Source organism: Embiotoca jacksoni, unplaced genomic scaffold (genome assembly GCF_022577435.1).
Source record: "Embiotoca jacksoni isolate LCO1_2020_lvr unplaced genomic scaffold, fEmbJac1.0.p SCAF_9, whole genome shotgun sequence".
Classification (NCBI taxonomy): Eukaryota; Metazoa; Chordata; class Actinopteri; family Embiotocidae; genus Embiotoca; species Embiotoca jacksoni.
This window is the reverse complement of record NW_027185447.1, coordinates 174,731-198,168: the sequence shown is the minus strand read 5'-3', so window position 1 is coordinate 198,168 and position 23,438 is coordinate 174,731. Positions and strand designations below refer to the sequence as shown.

General features: G+C 39.8%; 1 protein-coding gene across 3 annotated transcripts in view; it reads right to left on the bottom strand.

The window, feature by feature from the left end:
- arhgap4b (Rho GTPase activating protein 4b) overlaps positions 1 to 23,438 on the bottom strand; it is a 40,675-nt gene that overhangs the window by 4,302 nt on the left and 12,935 nt on the right. Inside the window, exons 2-22 of one of the 3 annotated variants that reach the window (XM_069140235.1) lie at positions 21,526 to 21,878; positions 19,039 to 19,210; positions 18,774 to 18,936; positions 15,393 to 15,455; positions 15,110 to 15,283; positions 14,754 to 14,882; positions 14,188 to 14,409; positions 10,968 to 11,069; positions 10,604 to 10,789; positions 10,309 to 10,393; positions 9,844 to 9,871; positions 8,921 to 8,948; positions 7,649 to 7,709; positions 7,354 to 7,431; positions 6,074 to 6,202; positions 5,246 to 5,351; positions 4,843 to 5,070; positions 3,685 to 3,740; positions 3,333 to 3,504; positions 1,888 to 1,977; positions 1,573 to 1,680 (exon numbers count right to left, since the gene is read on the bottom strand). In XM_069140235.1, coding sequence (XP_068996336.1) covers positions 1,573 to 1,680; positions 1,888 to 1,977; positions 3,333 to 3,504; positions 3,685 to 3,740; positions 4,843 to 5,070; positions 5,246 to 5,351; positions 6,074 to 6,202; positions 7,354 to 7,431; positions 7,649 to 7,709; positions 8,921 to 8,948; positions 9,844 to 9,871; positions 10,309 to 10,393; positions 10,604 to 10,789; positions 10,968 to 11,069; positions 14,188 to 14,409; positions 14,754 to 14,882; positions 15,110 to 15,283; positions 15,393 to 15,455; positions 18,774 to 18,936; positions 19,039 to 19,210; positions 21,526 to 21,595 — 2,450 coding nt within the window. In that variant the 5' untranslated portion in view covers positions 21,596 to 21,878. Of the gene's footprint in view, positions 1 to 1,572; positions 1,681 to 1,887; positions 1,978 to 3,332; positions 3,505 to 3,684; positions 3,741 to 4,842; positions 5,071 to 5,245; positions 5,352 to 6,073; positions 6,203 to 7,353; positions 7,432 to 7,648; positions 7,710 to 8,920; positions 8,949 to 9,471; positions 9,569 to 9,843; positions 9,872 to 10,308; positions 10,394 to 10,603; positions 10,790 to 10,967; positions 11,070 to 14,187; positions 14,410 to 14,753; positions 14,883 to 15,109; positions 15,284 to 15,392; positions 15,456 to 18,773; positions 18,960 to 19,038; positions 19,211 to 21,525; positions 21,879 to 23,438 lie in introns of those variants that run through there. The other 2 variants (XM_069140236.1, XM_069140237.1) reach the window with 2 other exon arrangements.

Here is a 23,438-nt window from a genome sequence, read left to right as displayed (position 1 = left end):
GGGACAGTCGACTGTCAACACTGAGTTTTACTGTGAAGTAAAATTTGAGTTATTTAAGATCAATTATGCATGTTTCATTTAGGAATGTTTTCCCTGCTCAGCCTGCTGTAGTTTAGTATAGTTCATTCCATCGGCCTCCATAGAGCAAAGTGATCCCAACAGATAAACAAACATTGAACAGCACTCTTTAAAACTTCATACCCCTCTCCCTAATGGTGATAAACATGCCAACCACCATCTTTGTCAAGGTTTATGTCCTGATGAGCACACGGCAAACTGAGGTCGATAGTGTCCGGACTTGTCCATGCAAGAATATATGGGAAGAGAGGAGTTGAAGCATCAGGTATTTAAAACAAGAGACATCTAACTACAGCCTCATTTTAATGCTCAATCTGTTCAATTCATGACATATCCTGTATCTATAAATGCTGCTGTAGCGAAAACATTTGTATGTATGTATGTATGTATGTATGTATGTATGTATGTATGTATGTATGTATGTATGTATGTATGTATGTATGTATGTATGTATCTATCTATCTATCTATCTATCTATCTATCTATCTATCTATCTATCTATCTATCTATCTATCTATCAATCAATCAATCATATGCCTGTTTCACGTTGGTAAATGTCTGGATGTAAGTTTATAACTTACAACCTGAATTGTCAGGAACCAATCGCGTTCAGATTGTTTTTAATTGTGTCAGTGGAACGCTGGTACGCAGCTCTTTACCGCGGTGGATATTCCATAGCAGTGGGTCTGATTTGTGTCCAAAATTAGACCAGGTGATCGAAAAGAAAAACAGCTAAACCCAGAGGAGGCTTTGGTGAAATAAGCGTCACATGCAGCTTGTTTTTAGTCATTAGGAGCCCAAAGGTGCGTCAAGTAGAGGTAGGTTGTTGAGGATTAATCAACATCAGCACTATTGCGTGAGCTTGGAATCTGGGGATGTAGCTTGCGGCAGACAGTGAGGGAAATTGCAGAAGCAGCTGAGTAGGTAGACTGTGGTTTTGGCAGAGAAGGAATGGTATCGTTGATCATGTGTAGCATGTATCATCTTGTGGCTTTGAGCAAAGATAATGTTGCCAAACTATGTCGGGACAAGTAAAACTATATTAGATGTAAAGTGGAAGAGCAGAGGCGGTGCATGTGGGTATTGAGGGGAATAGTTTGGGGTCGCCAGGACTGTTGTTGAAGCTTTCTGAGGTGGCGTCAACCAAACTCGTTGAAACATTAGTGAAAGGAAGTGTCCACCATTAAGATATTTCACAATTCCACCTTGTTGCTGAGGGTTTGTACCAGATAGAAAGGTAGTAACATTGAGCCAGTCAACCTATGTAGTGTTGTTCCACAATAATATGGTACGTTGTGTGTACTGAACTCTGACGGTTAAACTATGTTCATGGTTATGTTGTGTATTGTTTTTCCTATTACTTCCCTTTAAGTTGAACGTTTCATCACCATGAATAAAATGTATTCACTCTATCTCAAGAGGCTTTAAACCTCTAACAGCTTGAGTTAGAGCATGCATACAGTGTGCACTGTCCAAGGTGCGTCTCAGGCTTACACTGGCAGGTGTCGTGTGGCAGGGGAAGTTGGTGGCTTTCGATTGGGGCTCCCCTCGCTTCCTCTCTGCCTCCCCGGCAATGAAGCACTGTCGCTGTTAACCCTCATCCTGTCAAGACACACAGAAACTTTGTACTGTGTGTGCTTAATTGTTTGAGCTTGTATGTGTATGTGTCTGCGGGCAATAATGTGGAACTGAGTATATTTGTATACGTGTGTATCGCTGTCTACATCTATTATATGTGTTTATTGGTGTGTGAACATATTTATTCGTCGCATTGTGCATATATGTGTGTGTTCATGTCTGTGTGTATACCGAATTGTGTTCTCCGTCTGTGAATCTTCTGCTGTCAGGTTTCCAGTGCTGCCTCCTCCTCCTACTTCATCTCTTTTGCCTCGCTCTGACCTGAGGGAGGTGAAGAAGAGAGAGATATATTAAGCATACATTTCACGAGAGAAAGTACAACCAGTACAAGTTTAAATATGGGAGACTGAGAAAATGATGTGTGACCAGAACAAAATGACTCAATGACTGTAAATGACTACAGCCATTAGATAAAATAATGCAAACGTCTTGCGTTACATATATTCTTTATATTCTTTATGGTATAAAGCTTATACCATAGAATATAACAATTCTATGGTAGGCTATAAGCTTTGTCTTCCATCCATATCTAGACAGGCCTTATGCACCCAAATTCAGAGTACTGTTTTTAAATGGTTCTCTTGTTTGAATTCGCACTGCCTCAGTTCTGCCAATCAAATCAATGACCATTGCTCTAAGCAACTACACCGAGACAGTTGGCCATGTTGTCGGATAAGATGCAGAGATATTTAAAAAGAGTCATTCAGGAACCAATGTCGAAAAATTTTGAACAGTTCCCAGTCCTGGACTTAAGTGGTGACTTATTTTGAGTTATACAAACATTTTTCCTTCACTGCAGTCAGTTGTTGTCTACATACGTGTGACTTGTTTTAATGGCTGCGCTTTAAAAATCTAAATATCCCCAATATTAATTAATATCATTATAGAACTTTTTATAAAAGTTGGACAGTAATCAGTGCTGAGTACTGTTGGAATTTTACACTGCCTAGTTACATTTTTTTTTAGGACTTTCTAGCATTATTGTCCAGTTTAAAACAGTTATGAGAAAATTAATCTAATTTAATAAATTACAACTAATGAAAATAGTGACATTTCTAACAGGGTAACTAGTAATCTATAACCTATTACATTTAAAAAGTAACATTCTCACCAGTGACAGCATTTTTTTGAGGCCATTGATTTATTTCTTGGCTGGGAGCAGTGACAACCTCATGATAAGCGAAAAATTCTAAGAAGTCATTACCCTTGGCCAAGAAAAAGTGCAGCACATATAACACATTTACACTTCAGTTTTACCTCTGGACAGAGACAGGCTTGCTGTTTCGCCCTGCTCTCAGTCTTCATGCTAAGCTAACCTGTTTCCTGACTCTAACTTCATTTTTAACAGACAGGAGAGAATGATAACTACCGTTTAACTTTCCATTTAACTTTGTCCAAGAAAGCAAAAATATATATTTCACATTCTTTCAATGCAAATTAAGACATGTTACCATCCTGTGCCTACTGTACATAAAATGCCCCTGCCTATGGCTATAAGGTAATTAAAACAAAGTTACAGCATGTGGCTCTAGGGCCAAAATTCATTTCAGGATCCACTTCAAGGATCTTCTCTGTGATAATTACCAGAATGGTTATGGTATAGAAAGTTTACTCACCCTTCCAGCACGCTGATGTACTTGTGAGGGATGAGACCCTTAATCCCCCCCACCTCCCCTCTCCACCAATCAGAGGAGGCCTTGCTGTGAAGGATCAGAGGCTCTCCTTGCTTGAAAGAAAGCTCTGCTGGAGATCTCGCTACATAGTCAAATAAAGCCACCGCCTCCCACTCTGCACACACATGCACACATGCACACAAGCAGCAAGATTACAATCAACTGTATCTTTTTCAACTAATTAGATCAAAAATCCTCATAAATCCTGTATAAATCATGATTAAAAGTGGTTATTCAAAATGTAATGTGGTACATTTCTGTGACATATAGCCTAGGTAATCTGTGTGTTACTGACCATCTTCACTGGGCAGATGCTCGGTTTCTCCGTCTCCCTCCTCTGTGATTGGCTCACTGCAGAAAAACAAAAGTCTGTAGTCATGCACAGTTCCTATTTTGTTTGACACACAGACCAACTGTCACACCAAACACTTAATACACAATTTCACATGCAAAACTTCCTACTGCTGTGAGATTCTTAATGTCAAAAATCTTATAATATATTATATTATATATTTGTTCATTAAGAAAACAGATAGTTTTACTTGGATTAAAGGTTTCCATGGACATTGTCAATAGGCTAGAGTCTTGTGTTCAATTTTAGTGTGCAATCAGCATAATAATTTTAGGCAGTTTTCAAACAAAGTAATGCGAGCTGCACAGAAATGCATTTGGCGTAGCATGAAATTCTGTTTCAAGAGAAAGAGCCATGAAAAAGGGATTCAGCTGCATTTTATACATGGAACGATTAATCAATCAGACTGAGTCTTAAACTTTAACATGATCGACAACTCTGGAGCAGAAAGGTTCATTCATTTCCTGCAAGTCATCCAAGGACAGAAATTATCCAATTGTTTTTCTGAATGAAAATGACAGTATGTATTAAGTGTAAAACAGATTGATCACATATTAGAGTGCTTCTCCAACCAAAAGCATCAAAGCAGTTTTAACCAAGTGCTGAAGCTCACAAATCAGTTTTAGTTAGAGAATTACAGTAGAGATTTAAAAACTGATTCTATCCTGCATGAATGCAATGTAGGAAGAAGAAAAACACCTTTACTGTCACTTGGGGTGTTCACAAATTGCTCCAAATATAGTTAACATTGGTGCTAACCTTGTAATCATACCAGATATATAACGTACTAATTTGGTATTATTCATGTGTAGCAGTATGTTACTAAGTTAAACCAGACAGTCGAAATTGCCTTTAAAATTTGCTGAATGGATTGTATTGTATTAATGTTGGATTTTATTGGAAAATATCTTTACTAATTTGACAACATAAGAAAACAAATACAGAAACAAGCATCATGTAAGTAATGACAAAGACATACTAGTTTTCTGTTTTGCTTGTGTTGTGTTATATAAGTTACAGTATATTGAGCTCTCAGGGACACTGTAGTTTTGGGGTCTATATTTTCACAACCAGTACTACATTTATATTAATGACTCTTACCAATACTCCTGCTCCAGAGTCATGTGCTTCTCATAAACGGGGCCTGGCAATTCTGATTGGCTGGGGTAGATGATGTCATGCTGCAGGATCATGGTTTTAACGAGGTCATTAATTTGTGGCTGCCTAGCAACAGCGTCATCAGAATCAATCCCCCTCAGCAGGCTCGGACCAAAGCAAACGGCCAGGTTGTAGGGCTGCATCATGTTCTCATCACTGTACTGCGACACACTGGGAACACACACATACACACACACACACACACACACACACACACACACACACACACACACACACACACACACACACAGTGTCTCTCTATTTTTAGCATGGGTGTGAAGTTTTATGACCATAGCAGATTTTTAAAATGATAGAATATCCCACACTGGGTTTTGTTGCAACTTACTGATTGAGGAAAGCAAAAAGGTAGCGTATGACGATGAGGAGAGGCCGCGGGAAGGTGGAGACAATTGCTTTAATCTGGACAGCTTTCTCTGTTACCCCCTCGATTTCTGATAAAGACATGAAGGATAACAAAGTGAGCAACATGAAAAGATGAAAGATTATAACAAGTTCCTCCATGACTGCAGCTGTTGAGTCAAATTCCCAAATCACTGAAGATTCTACCAAAAGACAAGTTGTTGCGACAAGTACTTCTACGATTGAGGTGAGGAGGCTGGGTTGACTTGTTATAGCACTGATAAGGAAATCTAAGAATTTATGGGGAGTAAACAACCTGTAGGCATGTTCACAACATTGGCTAATTGTGCAAATTGTGACTCAGAGTGTCTGTATTAAAAAACAGAGTTGGGCATAAGCCTACAGGAATAACAAAGACACAGTGGAAAACATAAAACCACGGCAAACAAGTAAGTGCAGCGCACTAGTACAGCGTAAGTTGCACCATCTTGCATCAACAGTGTATTATTTTTGCAGGTAGAATTTCCTCAGTAAGCTACATGCTATATGTGGTGCATTGGTAAAGTGGCATCCGTTGTATGTGGCTACTATTATAGCAGCATAAATCATGATTAACAGCTTCATTCATATACATAAAAGTTCATTTTACTGCATGTGAGGGGGTGAATCAGCCAAACCGAGGCTGAAAAAGCAGACAGAAGCTAAATACCTAAATAACTAAACTCAACTGAAAGCAGACATTAAAATCTATAGTGAAATTAAGGTATGATCTGACAACAGAAATACACATAGAAGTTATATAAAAGAGTCTTACGGACACACTCCAGCAGCTGAGAGTAGCTGTCGTAGGGGAAGAGAGGAGGCTCAAGGCCCCTGAAGTAAAGCTTCAAAACACCAGCCACAGAGTCCAGGTCACACTCGCTGTCTGACAGGGGATCCTCTCCTGCAGGGAGTTCAAAGACACGTACAGTATGAATGTACCAATGCAAAAACAAGACAGACTGTTTTGCACAAAAAACAAGACATACATTTAAATATAGTAGTATTGCAGAAAAAGAGATAGGCTATTGCTGTAAGATGTTCCTTGAGTATGTACAATTATTTTAGCTGTAGATAAATTAGTGGAATCATTATTACTAAGCAATTACTCACTCCCTTTTCTTTAAAACTACTATAATTTGTATTATTTTGTTTTGTTTTTAATGTAAAAGGTGCCATCGTGATAAACACACAGAAAAGACTCTGCTGTTCTGCTCAGCACGTAGAGCGATTTAGCCATTAACCTCTTAGATTCTTTTATTTTTTTATTTTGGAGAAAAATAAAAAAATTATTTCACTCCAAGCCACAAGCTTATTATTTTGGCCCATTCTCGCAGTTCTCATGGAGTAATTTTTTGTCATAGCAGGCAACTTTTTTCAATACAATAACTTTACCCACTAACGGAGCAAATATTTCCTTCAAGAGCTGAAAATTTGGCTAACAATCTACATACAGGGAAACACTGTAATATGTTTGTGTTGTGTTTGCAACTTCTCCCAGGTGTCCATGAAAATAATAATTTCCATGCATGTTAAACGTTAGTAGCAGTGTTTTATTGACAGATGAGGGACACTATTGTACTACCATTCCGTTTCACCTTTAAAGTATTTTGCTATGCTCACATTCATAGGGTCAAATGTGATCAACCTGATGATCAATAAGATTGTCCATTCCAGATCTGCTAGTTTTAGCACCTTGGTTGGAGGGTGTAACACTGACACTGGTTCATCCTGCAACATGTGCTTTTTACAAGCACCCTGACCATTCAGAAGGACTCAGCAATGCCGTGGTGAGGACACAATCTCCATTGGACTTTCTACCCCATATTTTTGTTCACTGGATTCTTCTTCTTCCAAAGGTAATACTGATAGGGTAAGGTAATTTGTACATACAATACACATATTCCTGTTATGTTTAAAAAAAAAAATAAAAAAAAAAAATAAATAAAAATTATTAAACATTCTTTTTTTCTAACTTTTCTCCATTAGAGGGAAAAAAAAGACAATTTCATCTGCTCCAACTCACATGTGTTGTAAGATGAGGTAAACTCTTACCTCTTTCAAATGCATCTCTGATGAGGTTCACCTCCCTCTGTGAGCCAGGAACTCTGAATATTCCTTCATGGTGGAGGCCTGACACACACACACACACACACACACACACACACACACACACACACACACACACACACACACACACACACACACACACACACACACACACCCCTTCAAATTATACTACATGTTTACAAATGCCTGATGTTCTGGACACAGGATTGCATACAGGATATACAAAAACAAGTACTTCTACCTACTCGTTCTCTAATAAATATCCGAAAAACTGACTCACCATGAAGGTTTATGAAACGAATGCAGCTTTCAACCACCACAGGAATCTGCTGCCCAGTGCTCTAGAGAAGAAACAAGGGTAGAAAAGGAGAGATGAGAGGACATGAGAGAGTTGGAGACAGGAGAGTGCAAATAGAGATGCAAAGAAAAAGGAGGACAAGGTGACAAAACAAAACAGCAAAGAAACAGAAGGAAGGGCATAAAAGAGCAGGAGAATAACTGAGTCTTTGAACTGAGGTGTTCTTTTACAGACATTACTGAACTTTGTCTTGATTTTCCTTATAATTAGAACCAAATTACATAATATGTTTAGGTGATTACAAAACTGTAAAAAAAAAAAAAATCATGTATCTTCTGTCTTGAACAGTGTGTTGTTTAAATCAGGGGTCTACAACCCATAGCTTGTGAACTACCAATAGCACGCGACCGGGTTTTGAGTACATCGCAGAAGGTTCAAACAGTATGCAGTGCTTCCAATACAAAGACTTACTTGGGTGCGCTGCCCAGGTATATTGACAGCTGGCCAAGTATATTGGCAATCCATTTCAGCATTTTTCATATACTCTTTTTTAACCTGCAATTGATTAACGAGTGTACAATCTCCCCTCGATCTCCTTTACTTGGGTCTACTCTGCACCGTGTCAGTGTAATGGAGGGGGGACAGGCAAGGTTGAGCTCCCCCCTTCATGAAACACACAGAGATCAGAGGACTCTAAGGCGACCTAAGTTGCAGGTCGCCTTAGAGTCCTCTGATCTGCAAAATGCAGCAAAGACTCTCACACTGAGCTGGAAAGAAACGTGCGCTCATAAATTAGGTAAATAACATCAAAACAATATTTTCAGCTGGATCGCAACTGCGAAACCAAAGCTATAAAGCAAATGTCTATCACTGAGAGAGTGAGAGACCAAAAGAGGCTTTGACCTAGACATGTGTTTCTTTCAAGAGGGGTTAGGGGTCTCAACTGAAGGGGAAACACTGGGTTTTCCTTGTCAAATCTTAAATTATAAGCTTTTATTTGACAATTTTCAAACCGGTTTGGCCACACAGTTTTGCAGTACAAACTGTTGAGGACAGACTGGGGAGGAATACACCATAGTCTACACATTTTAAGTTATCAACAGAAGAATGTAAACTTCACTCTTCTTCCAGGGTTGCTAAAATTCTCCAGAACAAAATACATTGGGCATGACCTCTGTGCTCAGTGGTAGCTCTGCTGAGGGAAACAGCCCACCTGCCTGCGTGCAGTAAATAAGCAATCAAGGTGCTTGGTACCTGGGTCCGAGACATTCTCCTTCTTCTTCTGCAAAAAGCCAAGCACGGCAGAGCAAGGACACAGGAAAAGCAGAAATTAGTAGAGAAGGCAGAGTGACAATAAGGAGAATAAAGATTTAGATTTAGAAGCAGTGGGAAGAGGCGCACATAAACACACACACACACACACACACACACACACACACATACTCAATAGAGTCGAAAGGAGGCAGCAAAGAGGCCAGGGCATTTTAATCCTTTTCACAAGAGAGAGGAAGAGATGGGGGAGGAGGGGTACATTGAAAGGAGTGAAAAGCCAGCAATAAGCTATAAGCATAACCATACACATGAAGGCAGCAATAAGTACACTGGGGGGGAGGAGGATCAGCGTGTGCATATGCTTCAAGAAACCCTCCCCCCAATTCTTGAATGAGTGTGACAGGATTTTCTGGATGATTTCCTTTGGAGGTTTGAACAGCAGTGCAGCAAAGTGCAGCAGGCAATATCAGGAAAGTAACAACACAGGTGTAATTCATGTCATGTTTTTTTTTATTTGTCTGTGTGAGTGTTACCTGTATGTAGGAGAGTATGTCTGTGGTGAAGAGTGTGTGGCAGAATTGGGAAACAGGTCTGGACTTCCAAATACGCACTGACCGGGCACATTGCACTCTGGGAAATATAATAAATAAAATGCATGATCCTATTTTACACAAGGTGAAAGGCAGTCAATATCTAATAATGTTGATAATTGCTATGATCAGTTAATTATCCCCCCCAAAAAATAAGCTTTTACACACAATCAAAAATTGCTCAAAATGGCATTTTTGGTTTCAGTTTAGTCCGTATCTTTCCCGCTCTCCTTGTCCTCTCTGCTCTCTCCATGTCTCTGTGCCACTCTCAGTCACACTCTTTTTTATTCTCAGCAGTGCAAATATACTGCTTACCTGGAAGGGTCACTGTCAACAGCCTCAGCTGGAAGAAAAATACAGAAAACATGTGAAAAGGTCTGATCAAGTGTTTTGGTACAATGAATGCACAATATTGTTAAAGGGGAACCTCACTAATTTTGCAAATAAAATTGCATATGTTTGTGGGTTGAGAGGGTTTAATAAATGGGTGGTGTTGCTTTAGGATGCATATGTTGGGGCTTAAGACCACTAGTTTGAAATTGAAAACAAAATCTTGGGGTATGGAGTTAGAAAGATGTGAGCTTACCAGAAATTTGTTGCTCCTTAATTCTAGAGGCTCCAGGCTATATTACCCACAACCGTCTTAACACACTTCAATTTCCAACTAAGCTGTCGGTATCCAAGTTGCATTGTGGGAATGTATGTGTGTGTCTCACAGATTTGATCAATAGCAAGATCAGAACAAATTGCATTTCATGCAACATCCTTGTAAAAGAGTACCTTTTTGAATGGCATCTTGTAGAAGGTCATGTTTGGCTTGAAGTTTGAAGGTTAGAGAACTGCTGGTGAGAAACTCCTTCACTTTCTAAGATAAAAAAAAAATAAAAAATCAAATATCAAAGAAATCCAAAACTTCTACTGGCGTCCTTTTAATTTAAAGGACACATGTCCCCCATGAAGCAGCATGTCCATTTACATTTACTACCAGCATTTTCATGACAGTAAGAACCAAACATAATTTGAAAATGATTAAATGTTTAAAAGCTGAATCTCGGAAAACTCTGAATTTACTCACTGTAAAGTAGTAGGTCTCTGTCTCCTGCTGATTGGCTCGACGCTTGGCAAGGGTAAGTTTTGGGACGGTGCTTCCTCCAGTGGACTCAAGTGCTAGGCTGCTGGGTACGTCAGGGGAGGGGTTACAGTCGCTGTCACACATGCTGTCCAACAGGGCTACGAGTGTGGCTTTAAGGGTTTTACTGACCTGAGAGAGAGGAAGATATATAGATATTTTAATGGAGTTCATTCATTTTTATATAATTATTAAAGCAATTAAGTTCATGTTGTAAGTTGCACACTGACGCTCACTCACACACTCGCTGACTGACGGACAGGGACAGACAGATCATTATGGAAACAGGCACTGAGAACAATTAGCTGACCTCCTCTGTTTCTAAAGTAACGGCAGCGAGTCGAGACTGGAGCTGCTGGAACCTGGTCTCCAGCTCGTACCTCACCTGGCTCTCCGCACTGACCTCGCACACCTGAAACAAACAAACAAAATATAATATAACGTTGCTAAGGATCATCAAGCTCAATCCAGTGGGATGTTGTTTGGAGAGAGGCAGTTTTATTTGATGGTACAACCCTGTTCACAAAAAAGTTGGGATGCGGTGTAAAATGTAAATAAAGAACAGAATGTGATGATTTGTAAATCATGTAAACCCATATTTAATTGTAAATAGACCTAAGACATATTAAATGTTGAAACTGAGAAATATATTGTTTTATAAAAATGTATGCTCGTTTTGAATTTGATACCAGCAACACGTTATAAAAAAGTTGTGAGAGGGGCATGTCATCGTTTGGAAACTTAAGAGAGCAGTTGCTGAAGTTTTGACAGTGAAATGTCCCATTCTTGCCTAATATAGAATTTCAGCTGCTCAACATTTCAGGGTCTCATTTGTTGTATTTTTCGTGTAAATGGGTGAGCAGTTGAGCACCCGGACTCTTCTACTGTAGAGACATGCTGTTGTAATATGTGCAGAATCCGGTTTGGCATTGTTTTTGCCAAAATAATCAAAGCCTTCCATGAAAAAGATGTTGTGTGGATGGCAGCAGATGTTGCTCCAAAACCTGTATATATCATTCAGCACTAATGGTGCCTTCCCAGATGTGCAAGTTATCCATGGAATGTGCACTAGTGCACCCCCATACCATCATGGATGCTGGTTTTTAAACTGTACGTTGATAATAAGTTGGATGGTCCCTGTCCTCTTCATCCAAGATGCATCATCTATGATCAGCAATAATTTCAAATTTTGATTTGTCAGACCACAGGAAGGTTTTCCACTTTGCCTCAGTTCAACTTAAACAAGCTTGGGCCCAGACAAGGCAGCAGTGTTTCTGGATCATGTTTATATTACAATGGCAGTCAGGGTACCTCTGGCTAGCACATGGAGGGCTGTGCGGCCCTCCAAAGAAATGCCTCCCCAGACCATCGCTGACCCACCACCAAACTGGTCACGCTGGAGGATGTTGCAGGCAGCAGAACGTTCTCCACGGCATCTCCAGACTCTGTCACGCCTGTCATATGTGCTCAGTGTGAACTTGCTCTCATCCGTGAAGAGCACAGGGCACCAATGGCAAAGCTGCCAATCTTGGTGTTCTCTGGCAAATGCCAATTGCCCTGCACGGTGTTAGGCTGTAAGCACAGGCCCCACTTGTGGACGTCGGGCCCTCATACCACCCTCATGGAGTCTGTTTCTGACAGTTTGAGCAGAAACATGCACATTAGTGGCCTGCTGGAGGTCATTTTGTAGGGCTCTGGCAGTGCTCCTCCTGTTCCTCCTTGCACAAAGGAGCAGATAGCGGTCCTGCTGCAGGGTTGTTGTCCTCCTACGGCCCCCTCCACGTCTCCTGGTGTACTGGCCTCATGTCTCGTTCCATCCACCGACGCCACGTCGCACCACAGACTGTCCAGGAGTTCACTGACGCTTTGATCCAGATCTGGGAGGAGATCCCTCAGGAGAACATCCGTGGTCTCATCAGGAGAATGCCCAGGCGTTGTAGGGAGTGCATACAGGCACGTGGAGGCCACACACACTACTGAGCCTCATTTTGACTTGTCTTGAGGAATTTCCACAGAAGTTGGATCAGCCTGTGATCAGATTTTTCCACTTTTATTTTGAGTATGATTCTGAATCCAGACCTCTATGGGATAATGATTTTGATTTCCATTGATCATTCTTATGTTATTTTGTTCTCAACACATTCCACTATGTCATGAATAAAGATTTTCAACTGGAATATTTCATTCATTGAGATCTAGGATGTGTTGTTTAAGAGTTCCTTTTATTTTTTTGAGCAGCGTATGTTTTCCAGCCTTGTCCCTTGTGTAGAGAGATTTCTCCAGATTCTCTGAATCTTTTAATGATGTTATGTACTGTAGATGATGAAATTGCCAAAATCTTTGCATTTTTACATTGAGGAACATTATTCTTGAATCTTTGCTCATGCAGTCTTTTACAGTGGTGAGACTCAATCATGTTCCTGCCCTGTTGCAAATTAACCTAATTAGTTGTGAGATATCCATGAGGTGTTTTCTTTTTTTGAGAATTACACAACTTTTTCAGTCTTTTGTTGACCCTGTCCCAACTTTTTTGAAACGTTTTGCTGGCATCAAATGTAAAATAAGCACATATTTTTGAGCATTTGATTTGTTGCCTTTGGAGTATTTTCTATTAAATGCGGGTTTACATGACTTGCAAATCATTGCATTCTGTTTCTATTTACATTTTACGCAGCGTCCCAACTTTTTTTTAGAAAAGTTGTACGTTGTAGTTTTTTTCATTCATTTAAAGCCGAGTTAAAAAAACTAAAAATGTATTAAACAGCCTTTAAAATGAATGTAAAGTAAGCAGCAGGGTGTCGCAGGAGCCTGTCACACATTCTATGAAAAACTGACGCAATTTAGTGTTCGCTTAACTTTCCCTCTCTTAGCTGCAGTTGCTACACCTGTCAAGCTCTCTAATCTACCATGGTAAATGCTGTTGACAGTGGCAGATTTATACTAAAAATGTATGGACTGGTCTGGAAACACTTCTAGGTTTCAATACATTATTTGACACTTTGCAAACCAGTTTGGCAACGCATGAGTTGCGTACACTGTAGTATATATTTAAGAAACATCTGTGTAATTGTAGGTACTGCCTAGACATGTGTTTCTTTTAGGAGGGGCAGGGTGTCCCAATTGAAGGACGCCTTAGAACGCTTTATTTGACACTTCTCAAACATATTTCGCCACACACAAGCTTTTGGAACATCCGTATAATTGTAGAAAGAGAGAAGGGCTGTCTGGAGCGCAAGGTCTGGCCATTACTGGAGTGCACTTAATGAGTTGTTTATCCAGGATTCACTACCCATTGCTTAATATTTCTCGATCCCCATAATCTAACTTAACCAAATCAAAAATAAAGGATACTGTAAATCGACAAACTATGGAGAAAACAGGTTACCTAACAATGGTAGGTACAAAATAATCCGTATATGTCTCATATCTAAGAGTCTTGGGCTAAAAAATGGGAGCTTTACCTGTGAATGTAACCAAAAGTAACATTTCAGTTTTATCATACAGCTCTACCTGATACACAGTAATTTCACCTGGTCTCCCTCATGTGGGTGGTAGTTGAATCTAAATGGAAGGCAGAAGGCTGAGTCATGTTGCTGTAACAACGCATCTCTGTCTCCACCCTGGTCCAGAGATGTCACAGCAGCTTCCAGCTGCTTTAGCCCTGTCTCTTCTGTCTTCTGGATGCGCCACCTACTGGCCAGGTAGCACTTCATCACCCTCTCCGTGGACAGATGGAAACCAAGATCACAACACTGCCAGGAGGGAGGGAGAGAAAAGGATTTGTGAAGGGATGGAGTCAGTATGGAAAACGAATGGTAGTGCAGAGAGAAGAATAGGAAAATGAAGGGATAAGATGGCAATGATGGAGAAGAGGACAAAAAAAGAGGACAGATGGAGAGAGTTGTGTCAGAAATAGTAGGACAGAAGAAGCTTTTTTTTTAGAGGGAATTCTTTAGAAATCAATACTATGTTATTCTTTCTTCCCATATTTCAGGTTTTCTGTACCAAGAAAAAGAGGCACAAAAAGGTAACTGAAAATGACGGAACGCTCTATTCCCACAGAAAAATGAGACAACACAAACTGCATGTTTCTTACATCGATGAGAGTGCTGATGTCCTGCAGGTAGTACTTGTTCATGGCTGCATTTGCTGCCGCTAGATTCAGCAGGTAGTCATTACGAGCCTTGGTACACTTCAGCTGGTTCTCCTGCACTCTGCCATGCCTCTGTGCATGCACACACATTAAAAAAGCAAGGGAAACAGCACTAAACCACACGTACTGATAAAGATACAACACATGGTGATATCTTGTCAACGAAATATGTTTCTTCACCTAAACACACAGAGTAGAGACAGAACAACAGGAACAGGATGTGGTTTGTTCTGTGGAAAACCCACTTCAAGACTTCCTGTGGCCTGTTCTCTCTTTCTTTGTCTCTCACACAAACACACCTTCTCCATTAGTCTCTCCATCTTCTTGACAGAACTACGCCTCTGCCCTACCAATTGGCCTGGACCGAGCTCAGCTGACTTGCCGGTGTGTCTCTCTTCCAACCGCTCAGCTTCCTTCAGTTTTCCCTCTGCTATCAGGTAGTCTGTGTGGTACTGGTTATATGTCTTCAGAGCCTTCACCAGCACAGTTAAAAAAAAGCAAATCGCACATCAGAATTTTCAGTTTCAGTGCATTGTTACAATATTATGCATTAAAGGCAGTGTGACAATATGAAGTGCTCACAGTCTGCAATTCAGTGGTGACTTTTAGCAACTCATCCTGCATCTGGATTCCAACTTCTTTGCTCTGCAATATACATAATAGGAATGTCAGTTAAAAATATACTGCACTTTAATTTTTAAAGTGTAGTATATTAAATACAAATTAATTTTAAGACACAGTTACTTTCCAATTCTGTGAAAGAGAAGCCTGACTCCACTCACAAGTCTGTGCGCGTAATGTCCACATGTGATTAGCATAAATTAGTTTCAACATGTAACTTCCCATAATACTGCAATTTTGCTTTAACTTTTTAGTTTCACTAGATGTTAATTGATAACCCTATAAAGCAGGGGTCTCCAACATTTCTCCTCCTCCTCCTTCCTCAGGTTGTTATATGTTTGGACAGAATCAAATTATCCATTACCAATGCTTCATGTTTTCCTGCTTGACTGAGACTCTAGTTTTGTTTTTAGTATACAGATATGTGAGTGGTATCAAACTAGTCACTTTATTCTATGCAAAAAAGTAAATGAGAGTATTTACAAATATTACATATTCCTTTAAATTAAAAATTAATCCATAAATAAGTAATTACACAAGAGTAGCAATGCAACACTCTGCAATTGTTTTGTTCAGCAACTTTTCAAGATTACTTGGTAGAAAAACATTCTGTCAAGGTCAATCTATTTTAGCCAGTATTGTTTCGATTATTTATAATTGCACAGCGTTACTCTGATTGGTAGCAATAAAATATTCAATTTGCTCAGCTTGGCATCTGGCCTAACAACACCTCTTAGCTGCTTTGAAATCACTGTCATGGTTTAATTAAGATTTGGCTCACTTCTCAACCATGAGAAGGTACAGAGCACTTGTCTGACAACCAGTAATTTGAACAAGATGACTGTGTACTTTATAAAATGAACAAGACTGCGGATGCCTCTGTGTTACCAAGACAAATACATGACGGGGGATTTATCTGAAGACTTTAATTTTTTTTAATGTGTCAACTTATGACACATATTTGTTATTTTACAAACTATTTGAGCATTGTGTTATATTAACTACAGCACTGAAAAAAAAAATCTAATTTCATGAATTTATCTATTAAGGATTTTAAATGCAGAAGATGGGGTGATTTAAATTGTTTATTAGTGTAGCATGAAATCTGTGTAGCGATCTGCTTATTATACTCTTGATACTGCAGGTCTACAGAAAAGAGCTGAAAGTACTTGATTTATAAGCATAATTTTGAATATGGCAGTAAAGATAAATCCACAAAATGCAAAAAAAAAATCTGAAAACACAAAAACATTTTACAAAACAGAACATTTCACAAACCGGAAAGGGTACAACAACACTTGTTGTTTGTGATTGGACAGTACTGACAGAAGTCAGTCTGCTTGCAAAATCCTGATATTGACCCTCCTATAAAACGGTTCCTGGTTAGAGCCTCTACTACGCATCATTGTAGCATAAGCCGTTTTATCCTTGCGTAGATATTATTGACACAGGTGTTGGGGTGTGGTTAGGCTAACATTAGTTTTGTGTCTCTCTTTCTGCCAACATCGCTGCAACTACGCGTTCCTGTAGATACATGCTGCACAACATCAGGAGAATACGTCCTCTTCTCACTCAGAAGGCGGCGCAGGTTCTGGTCCAGGCTCTGGTCATCTCACATCTGGACTACTGTAACTCCCTCCTGGCAGGACTACCTGTTAGCGCCATCCGACGTCTGCAGCTCATCCAGAATGCCGCAGCTCGACTGGTCTTTAACCTCCCGAAATTCACTCACACGACTCCGCTCCTCCGCTCCCTTCACTGGTTACCAGTAGCCGCCCGCATCTGTTTCAAAACATTGGTACTTGCGTACCGTGCTGTGAACAGATCGGGTCCAGTCTACATCCAGGACATGGTCAAACCCTACATCCCAGCCCGCTCCCTCCGCTCTGCATCTACCAATCAGCTTGTTGCTACCTCGCTGCGAGCTAAACATTCTACAAAATCACGACTGTTTGCTGTCATGGCTCCTAAATTGTGGAATGAATTCCCCACCTACATCAGGACAGCGGAAACTCTGTACATCTTCCGCCGCAAACTAAAAACACACCTCTTCCGACTTTACCTTGAACAGTAGAACTTTAGTAGCACTTAAAATGGCACTTACTGATAGCACTTTGTAGTTTGGCTTTCTTGAAGAAATTGTATTTCCTTGATTCCTGTTGTTCTGGGTTTTGTACCCTCATGGTTGAAATGCACTTATTGTAAGTCGCTTTGGATAAAAGCGTCAGCTAAATGAAATGTAATGTAATGTAATGTGTCCTGAGCCCAGCACTAATTAACTTTAGGCAAATCGTATTTAGCAGTTGAAAAGGAGAGGCATGCCACCAGTGATTGCTACATTTCAGTGGTACATTCTAAAACAGTGTGTGATGAAGGGAGGACAGCAGGGTTGAGCTCCGCCCTTCATGAAACACAGAGATCAGAGGACTCTAAGGTGACCTGCACCATGCCTGCAAAACGCAGCAGAGACTCTCACCCTGAGCTGGAAAGAGACGTGTGCTCATAAATCAAGTAAATAACATATATACAATAATTTCGGCTGGACCCAACAGCTGAGCTGGAGCTATATAGCCAGTGTCTTTTACCAAGAGAAAGAGATCAAAGTTACACATGCAAAGTTATTTGGTTGGTTTGGGTAGAGCTCAGCTATGTTAATGCATGTTATTAAACATGAGTAGCTCTCGGACACTTTCATTTTGTCAGAGTAGCTCTCTGAAGAAAAAAGGTTGGAGACATCTGTGCTAAAGAGATCGTTAAACTCTGCACCTTTCCGGTTTGCGAAATGTTTTTGTGTTCTGACAAATTATTTTGTGCTGTATGAAATATTTTTTAGCATTTTGTGAAATGTTTTTGCGTTTTGTGAAATGTTTTTGTGTTATGTGAAATGTTTTTGTATTTTGTGAAATATTTTTGGGTTATGTGAAATGTGAATGTTATGTGAAATGTTTTTGCATTTTGTGAAATGTTTTGTATGTTTTATATTTTGTGAAATACTTTTGTATTTTGTGAAATATTTTTGTATTTTGTGAAATATTTTTGTAGCCTGTGAAATATTTCTGTGTTATCTGAAATATTTTGTGAAATGTGAAATGTTTTTGCATTCTGTGAAATATTTTGTGCTTTGTGAAATGTTTTTGCATTCTGTGAAATATTTTGTGCTTTGTGAAATGTTTTTACGTTTTGTGAAATATTTTTGTAATTTGTGAAATGTTGTTACCTTTTATGAAATGGCGCTGTGTTTTGAATTTTGTGATGGCTACCACACTCCAAGTTTCCTCCACAATGTGTCTCCTCTGTGTCTGTTTCTGTATTCATATGACCAAACACCAAAAATCCTCTCACCCGTTTGTGCAGGCGGTGTGTGTCCTCTGTACTGTGTGCCAGCCTCTGTGTGAGCATGTTGCAGCAGGTGTCACCCAGTGCTGCATGTTCCCGACTCTCAAGACGGGTCTGAGTCAGCAAAACAGACCAGACTTGACACACAGACTGACCCCACTGCTCCTTTCTGCAGAATAATAGACATATTCCCTGAGATTATGGGACAATTTAACCACCTGTAAAAGAGAAAAGAGACACAAATATGCATCCACGCTATGTATTCACTTACTTTTTTGTCTTGTGGGTAAATCTCTCTGTGAGTTTATCAAGAGCGCGCGCATATTCAGCCTCGATGTCGCCTCGACGGCGGAGAAACTCAGACAGGTCTGAGAGCTGCTGCTGTTTCACCTCCACCTGAGAGTCTAAAATCTTTATCTGGTCTGTCAGCTGGGCCCGCAGGTCTGAGATGTCAGAGAAACAGAGATAGAAAGAGAGGGTCAGCCATTCAAGTAAATACATTTTCACAAGCCTGGACACGTGCTGTCACATGCAAACACAAAAAGAGATATGAGAACATAACATGGAAAAACACAGTGATCTTTTATCTTATTTTTTTAAGCAAGAGGTGAATTTGATAACCTGTGACCATATTCTGGCCACAGGTTATCAAATTATCAGTTATCAAATTACAGGTTATCAGGCTATTATTGATAGCCTGCTGACCTATTCACAAACCTGACAGCACCTCACGCATGTCAATTAAACCATGCACGCCCTGAACATACGTCTTTGAAGCCTAGTTTTTTTTCAAAAGGACATACACAACACGGAGAATGAGTGTATTGTATGTACCTAATGACACTATAATCACTTGTGGAAAAAAATGCATTCACTTTTTATTTCATGAGAGAAGTTGACATGTTTTGAGTGGGAGTCTATTGGAGCCAGAGTTTTTTTTTTGACAAACCCTTAGGGTCCTATGTGGTCTTGCACATTAAAGTACTTCAACGCTATCTTCTATTTGTGTGTTGGAAAAAGCTGAGAGGAATGAGGTGATTTTAACATCTTTAAAGTTATTTAAGGGAAAATGAAAGGGGGAAACTGTATGTTAAGGCACTCAGGGTAAATCAAATGTCATCATGTTTGAGATGTACAATATATTAGGTGTTTGCAATTCAACCAAAGAGTGATCACTCCCACTTGACAAAACAAACTATGTGTTTCTAAAGCATTTCCAAGTATTCCATTTTGACCAGCTAAAACAGTAAATACTAACACACTAATGCACCTTTATAAAAACTGAAATAAATATAATAGAATTTGAATAGTGGTCTTTTGAATTGTACTACTACTTCTGGTACTTTAAATACTTTTTGCTGAGAATTAAACTTTTTACTCAAGTAAGGTTTGACAGTAAATGCAAGACTTTTAATTGTATTACTTCTTTAATATATAGTGTGCATTTATTACATTTAATAATTTGTTCAGCCAGGAAACATGGCATAAATGGTCAAGTTTGTTCAGACGTCATGTAAAATGTTTAAGTATTCACAAAGATTAATTAAAAACATAGACTAATAACAGATGCACAGACTACCAGAATGAAAATGCATGCCACAACTGCTCCTGCTTCACAGAATGGGGACATACAGTTCTGTACACACTTTAATCACAATTATTTATGCAGTTGGAAGTAATGCAATTGCACAAAGATACACATGTATTTTTCCATCTTTGATAACCATGCATTCTGTAATCACACATTTCGTCTGAATAATATCTTGATAAAGTTAAGTGACTATTCTGAATCAATACTAATTCAAGTCTTTCCTTCAGGTGGCAAAATTCAATAAAGTGCTGTTCATGCTGTCAATGAGGCATTTGATTGCCTCCTCCAATTTAACAGCAATATTATGGATCATTATAAACAGCTCACTTGATAAATCCGGCATAACCTGATATTATACATACAAGCTTGTATGCAAACACAGCTAAGCTAATAGTGCAGTGGCCCAGCACTGCACTTTTCTTTGAAAAGGCTCGTGCAACTGTCATTCTCTCGAATAACAACACGTTTGCTTTGTTCCCTCTCCCCTCTCTCTCTCTCTCTCTATGTCTTCTTTTCTTATGCGTTCTTGGATCTCTCCTTTTTTTCTTCCTTGCTCACCCCCCACACACTCTGCCTGCTCCCTTTTTCCCCTCTTTACTCTTTTTCTTTGTCTCTGTGTGCGTACACAGCCCGGGGCTGACTGGATGTGAGGAGACAGCATCACTAATACTAGCTATAAATACACCCTTGTAGTACAGTACAGAAAGCCAGCGAGCCACAGCATGCACCCTCCAAATCACGGCACATACACACACACACACACACACACACACACACACACACACACACACACACACACGCCGTTGTCATGTGAGAATCTCGTAACACCACAAATGGTTATGTTAATGTTTTTATTAAAGCATTATGTGCTCTTTTACAGGCCCTTAAGTAATTGAAAACCTGGTCATGAAACGTCATCAAGCAATGAAGAAGAGTGATTTTATCAGCTTCTGACAACAAGCGCATTTCTGAGCCATGGCTGTATGCATACGAGGATATGACTGGATGACTGTGCAGAGCAACTGAACACAGTCTCGCACGCATGCGTATGTGCTGTCTTCTATGCATTCATGCGTGGAGGTAAGTGTAAATGGACAACAGAAAAAGTGTGATAAAGGGCACAGACATACACAGAATCAAGCATATGACACACACAGGGGGGCTTACCTTTCATCTGCAATTCGTACTCAGCCAGACTCCCCTTCTCCCTCCTCAGCTTTCCATGTGATGTCATCATCTTTGATCCCTTGACCCTTGTCTGTTCCTGAGACCTTCCTCCCTGATGTCTGATTCTTCTCGTAAAACCACAGTCTCTCCCGTCTGAAATCTCTCAACCTCAGTTCCTGCTCTGGCTTGGTAGTCTTTGATCTCTCTCCCCTGACCTCTTGTCCTTGCTGCTCCTCTACAGTGGCTAGCAGCGCATCAACATCAGTGTCGATCGGCTGCGTTCAGCTGGAATGTCAGTCTCGATGTGTCCATGGAATCCCCTTGGTTTATGATATGAACGCTGATCCATAGGCCTGGACAGAAGAAAAGAATAAAAAGAGAGGGGAATGGTGAGAGAGGAAGGGAATGTCCTTCCAAGGACCTGACAAGTGGACATCAGGGGCAAGAGAGGTAGATTTACTGAGACAAGAAAGAGAGAATGAAATAGTCAGAGGCAGAAGACAAATTAGGGCAGCTGACTAGAGAGGGCAGACTAGAGAGAAAGGGACAGTGACACCAGAAAAGGGAGATTTAATAGGAGGGACGGCAGGACGGGCAGAGCACAGAATGGACAGTAAGAGAGTGGAGTGATGGGGATGTGAGGGAGGAAGGATGAAGGATGGGAGGGGGTTAAGATGAGAGGTGATGAGTAACAGAAATACATTCTGTGGCTCTCGGTCAATGATTGGGAATGTCCATAAAAGGTAAGAGTCATTTAGGTAAACAAATGCCTCCAATGATTTCCATGCCCCTCCGCCGGCGATAACCTTAGCCAGAGGCATGACCTCTTCGGGCTGTCTGTCCCGTTCTCGTGAATGTGATATCTCAAGAATGCCTTGAGGGAATTTCTTCAAATGTGGCACAATTGATGACTTGGCCTCACAGATTAATCAATGACAGTTTGGTGGTCATAGGTCAAAGTTTAATGTCACTGTGACCTCAGTTTATTCTAATCCGTCTGTCCTGTTCTCGTGAATATAATATATATATAAATGGTATATTGTATGGTGTATATATATATATATATTTTTTTTTCACCTAAAACATGAATTTTTTATCTGAGAATGAACTGATAAGTGGTGGTCAAAGGTCAAGGTCACTGTGAGCTCATATCCATTTCACACTGAAGGTGATAGCTCCGGAACGCCTTGAAGGAACAACAATTTCTTTGGACTAAATTTATTCAATTTTGTGGGTTAAAGGTTAATAGTCAAGGTCACTTCACAGTGACCCATGCAAATGAGTACAATATCTGGGGGAAAACCTAGAATGTTTTCAAGTCTGGCACAAATGTTCACTTGGCCTCAACAATGAATTGATTAGATTTTGAAAGTCACAGTCAATCCCCTCACATCTTTCCCGTTCTTGTGAAAGTGAGATGCCAGGAGTGCCTTGAGGGACCTTCTTCAAATTTCAAAAGATTTAAAATCTTCAAAACAAGATTTTTTTTAAGGCAACCTTCCAATTCAGTTAATCATGTGACTGACTCTTACCTATTAAAGTGAGTAAAGTTGGTGCGTCATAACGCTATAGCCAATCTTAGCCATAAAATATAAAAGCCAATTCAGGTTAACAACCAAAAAAATTGCAATTAAATTACATAAAGGTGTAACAACTCAAAAGGCTTCTCATCAACTCATCTTGTCCACGACCACGGACTTTGACACTGCGTCATTTACGCACAAAAGGTAAGCACAATTTGCACCTGTCATTTTAGGTCATTTAATTAATGATTGCAAAATAAATTAGGCACACTCAAAGTATCAGTGTAGTTAACTTAACACCACAACATCATTGATGTTTGGAAGACATTGCTCTGTATCAGTGTTGTTCATGAATTATAAATAAATAAACTGTCAACAGTCATCAACATT